Below are 4,588 nucleotides of genomic sequence, written 5' to 3' on the forward strand. Positions count from 1 at the left end.
TATATATATATATATAGCTGTAAAATTGCAACCTAAAATTACAATATTCCTCATCATCAACATAACACCAATTCTATGTTATGCTACTGTACCAAACTTTAATAAAATTAAAATGTTCTTACCTTTAACCGTTATGTAAAGAGGATCAGCACAAGCTGTTGCCAAATAGCCACCGTTCTCAACTCTGAAGTAATATTTGTCTGCATGACTTGTTTGTATATCAGGAAACAGAGTGGTGCAGTTTTTCTCTTTCAGGTTTCCAGTCATATTCAGTGAATATTTGTTAATTGACCCACTGCTGTTGAAAATAACGATGCTTGGATTGGACACAAAATTTACACCACCTTTCATCCAAATTCCATAAATAGTTTTACTGCTGTCATATCCAAAATATTTTGTGTCATAGGTACATTGGATTTGCAAACAAGATCCATTTAGAGCTTCCATGTTATGTGGCGTAGTGATGACGAGAGGTAGTCTTATGAAACCACAGTTGTCAGCGAAAGCACCTGTAAAGCAGATCAATAATGAATATAAAGAGCAAAATCTGCCAACAGGAAAACTTCATGATCCACAAACTCCAAATTAGCTGCATCATGTTACATTTGGAGACTTTAAACAGGATTAAATATTTTAGACAAGAAATGTTTCATGTGATGTCTCACATTCTCCAAATGAAAGGAAGTGAACAAACATCTCATCTGGTAGAAAGAAGACAATCAGTAACATGTTGACTGTCAGCATGTTCTCAGTCAGAGCCGCCATCAGACTGATAGTCGTCCTTCGTCTGTAAAATTGGAGAAGATTTCAGAAAAACACTTTTCAGTTTTTAAATCAAAGTCTCTTTTGGATAAATTATTTGGCAGCAAATTAAAACTGACATTTTATAAACAAGAATATACCGACAGTACTGTGTTAGAAAGGATGGAAATCAAAGGCTCTTTCTCAGAAGTGGTTAAACTAAATGAAAAACATCCAAGCAAAGTCAAATATAGTTCATCACTCTAATTTCAACAATTTTTTAATGGCAAAAAAGTAATTTATTACTTTAAACGTTGCTAAAAAAAATGTAATTCATAAAATGTTCTTACCCAATGAATCAACACCTGTAACAAAAATGCTTCAAATTACGGAGAGTATAAATTTCAGCAGCTGAGCAGAAGATCCAAAAGAGAAACTTCTCTGTTTAAAAGCCGATATTATATGAAATCAAGAAGCCGTATTTGTTTTCTTCCTCGTCTGTAAAATAGGAAGTTTGGTACAGAATTAACTTTTCGGTCTGTTTGACTGAATACTTCCTTGTAACATGTCACTGTTATCCACTGTGTTTGAATAACAGTTTTAATATGGATAAGATGAAAGCGTTCTCATCATGCAGGTATGCCTATCGGCTGCCTGTGAATACCAGAACAGAAATTATTTAAAGGCGGTACATCCACAGATTGTACATTACAAATGGTTCTCGTCATTCTAGGTTCCCAACTTGGTCGTTATGCTTGCAGTCTTGTCGGCTACGACAGTTTTCATCATCAGAATCCAATTCTGAAGAGTTTCAACTCAATCCTGAATGTTCAGGGTTATACTGGTATGGCTGGAGATAATTTACTCCAATAAAGTCTTTCAGAAATTCTTGATACACAAAAAATGTATTTTCTTCTATTTTCATTTCCAGGATATTGGTGTCGTTTATGGTACTTCACCAATGTTAGTGTCTGGCTAACACATGCAGGCCAAAATGTTAGGTAGTGCCGAGGACAAAGCTCATGTTTGACTGTTTAGTAAAAATTTCCATTAATTCCTTTTATACTGAAATTCAAGGTCTTTCCAACTGTACATGGTTCTATTGAAATAAACAGGTTTGATTTAAGCTCACTGATCTAATGAAACAAAGCCTGTATGGGAAGTAGTACAGACAGGTAGTAACAACTTCATTTTGTTGTTGTTTTCGTTCGCTGAACGGTTTTGCTGTTTAGTCGGCAACAAGCTGTGACCTTCCCCATTCTCTAAGCTATGGACCCATGTCAGAGTACATCGACACAGCGCTCATCATCACCATTATGCTAACAATTAAATAACTGGAGGTTTGATGAGTGTCTATTTTGCAGTATTTTCTTTGGAATAGGGACAATCCTGTTTAAAGTTGTAATAAATCTGCTGCAATATTGTTTCCTAATTTAAGAGAAAAGAGCTGACCTTTCTCTTCAGAATGTAAACGCTCTGATTGGGAGTCCAGTTTTAACATTGGTATATATATATTTTTTTTTTTACAGATCTGAGTTGGACGATTATAACATACTGAGTTGGATAAAATTAGTAAATTGAGTTGGTTAAACTTAATAAATTATATCGGATTAACTTAATTGAATTACTTGTTCCCAATTGAAGCAATTCAATAAATTTGGTTCAACTAATTTATTGTTAGAGAGCAGATGTTACTTTGTCTCTGACATATGTAGACACTCTGTCATAATCTGATCTATTTTCTAATCACAGTGCCTTGCAGACTAAACAATGCCTATTAAAGTTATCTTTTTTACAACCACAAACTTCAATGTATTTTCTTTTTTTTCTGAGCTAAATGAACTATTAGATGTTTGAACTGGAAGGGACAGATGTAGCTTTTCACAAACAAAGAACTGAAAAATACCCCTTACGCTGATATGCTAAATAAACTCTAGCGCCACCAATTGCCTTTAAAAGTGACCTACACCACTGTGTAATTTAATCTCATTATAAATACCGAGAACTCTGTGGGGTTGTGACAGAACATTAGTGAACAAACTGTGTCAGAAACTCCAGAAACATAAGGCAGGTCTGGGTAGTGGCTATGGAAAAGTTTCAAGCAGTTTTAGAAAGCTGATTTATAAAACATCCCAAGCAATTATTATCTGACATCCTGCAGCACTGCACAGTCCATCTGAAAATGGAGAGACAATAGCAAAACTTCAAACACACCAAAATGTGGTTAATTCTAAAGGAGCTGCATGGAATCACACCTCAGGTGGGAAAATCTGGTGAAGGGACAATTATTAGACGTCAACTTCCTTTCCATGCTTCTATCTTTAGTCGCATGATTCTCACGGGTCTACCTAAGAAAATCAATCCTCCAGCTTCAGCTGATCCAAAGCGCTGCAGCTCACGTTCTCACTAAAACCATTAAGAAAGAGCACATCACCTCTGTTTCAATGCTCTCACACTGGCTCCATGTAGCTCAGAGAACAGACTTTAAAATACTGTTAGTTTATAAATCACTGAAAGTCTTTGCGCCACATTAAAGATCTACTGTTGTTGTTTCAACTTTCCAGACCTCTCAGGTCTTCTGGTTCTGGTCTGCTCTGCATCACCAGAACCAGAACCAAACATGGAGAAGCAGCATTCACCACAAATCTAGAACAAACTGCCAGAAAACGGTTTCAATTGATGACTGTGTGGTCTCCTTGTCACTCACGATGCTGTAGTCGCCATCACATCGTTGACATAGATTCATAGGCGCTGGAACGGGGGGAGAGGAGAGGGGGGGCAGAGGGCCATTGGCCCCTCCACTTTGTGGAACAGAAAACATAATCTGCACCTTTTGGCTTCAGACCCAGAGCATCCAGATAGCGGTGCTGTGCCGTAACGTCATGATGCACTGGAATTATTAGTTTGTCTAATAATTGGCATTATAATTAGACTCTAAATTGGCATTGCTGGAGGATATTTCACATCTATTTTATTATTATACGTTAATACTCTTCCAAATATTTGACCAGTCGTGATTTTTGTCATATCTATCCATCTTCGACATTATTGTGCGCATTTTGCACTTGCGATAAATAGGTGAGCACAGGGCGCCCGCTGTTGTATGGCTGTACGCATTGTGCGGACCTTGAGATTTTCCTTTAAAAAAAAGAAAAGATTAATTTTTGGATTTGTTTTTTATTATTATCTAACCCTCTTTAAAATCGCAGAGAAAAAAAAATCTTTTGTGTCAAAACCTCATGTACATAGCTCACATCTGTGCGCTACATACAAGATATATGTAGCACACAGATGGAGGGTTGGGAACGCCAAAGCCTAAATGCTACATTGATCAGTTTACTTTTGTTTATTTGGCAGCCTGGTGCTTTTTCTGTAAGCTAAAAATGAATGAGCGGAGTTTGAATCCCCCTGTAGTTCTTAGAGCATTCGTTTGGATCCCGCCTTAGCTTTTTACCATGTGCGGTTCTGGCAGGTCGCCGGTTTATGAGCTTTTTTTGTGGTTTGACGAACTGAAGAGCTTACGGGTCACCCGGTTGGACAACTGTTTAACCCTGTTATGTGCTTCGGGCACATTATGATTTTTCTTTCTTTTTTTTTGTTTTGTTAGACCTTGATTAAATGACTTTTTGTAAATATATTTTGGACTTTGAATAATTTCTTTTTGGTCATTTAATTACGTTAATTTGTGGTGCTGTTGGTCCGCCTATAAATAGGTTGGCTTTCGGCATGTAGGCAGCCTCCCCTCCATTCCCGCCTGGGCTCCGCCTTTCCGCACGCTAGACCAGCCGCTGTGGGCCGCAGCTGAGGCTTCCAGCCTGCCATGTGGTACCTTTGTTAGCTTTTGTTT

The 4,588-nt window shown here is 37.5% G+C and overlaps 1 protein-coding gene across 2 annotated transcripts in view; it reads right to left on the bottom strand.

Annotated features, from left to right (window-relative positions):
* Positions 1 to 4,588, bottom strand: part of LOC103135305 (sialic acid-binding Ig-like lectin 12) — a 20,705-nt gene that overhangs the window by 3,515 nt on the left and 12,602 nt on the right. Inside the window, exons 1-3 of one of the 2 annotated variants that reach the window (XM_016669407.1) lie at positions 1,092 to 1,190; positions 666 to 787; positions 123 to 509 (exon numbers count right to left, since the gene is read on the bottom strand). The exons of the other annotated variant lie outside the window; for it this stretch is intronic. Of the exons in view, the coding sequence (XP_016524893.1) occupies positions 123 to 509; positions 666 to 765 (487 nt within the window). The 5' untranslated portion in view covers positions 766 to 787; positions 1,092 to 1,190. Of the gene's footprint in view, positions 1 to 122; positions 510 to 665; positions 788 to 1,091; positions 1,191 to 4,588 lie in introns of those variants that run through there. 2 annotated transcript variants of the gene reach the window in all.

Source organism: Poecilia formosa, unplaced genomic scaffold (assembly GCF_000485575.1).
Source record: "Poecilia formosa unplaced genomic scaffold, Poecilia_formosa-5.1.2 Scaffold24, whole genome shotgun sequence".
In the NCBI taxonomy this organism is placed as follows: Eukaryota; Metazoa; Chordata; class Actinopteri; order Cyprinodontiformes; family Poeciliidae; genus Poecilia; species Poecilia formosa.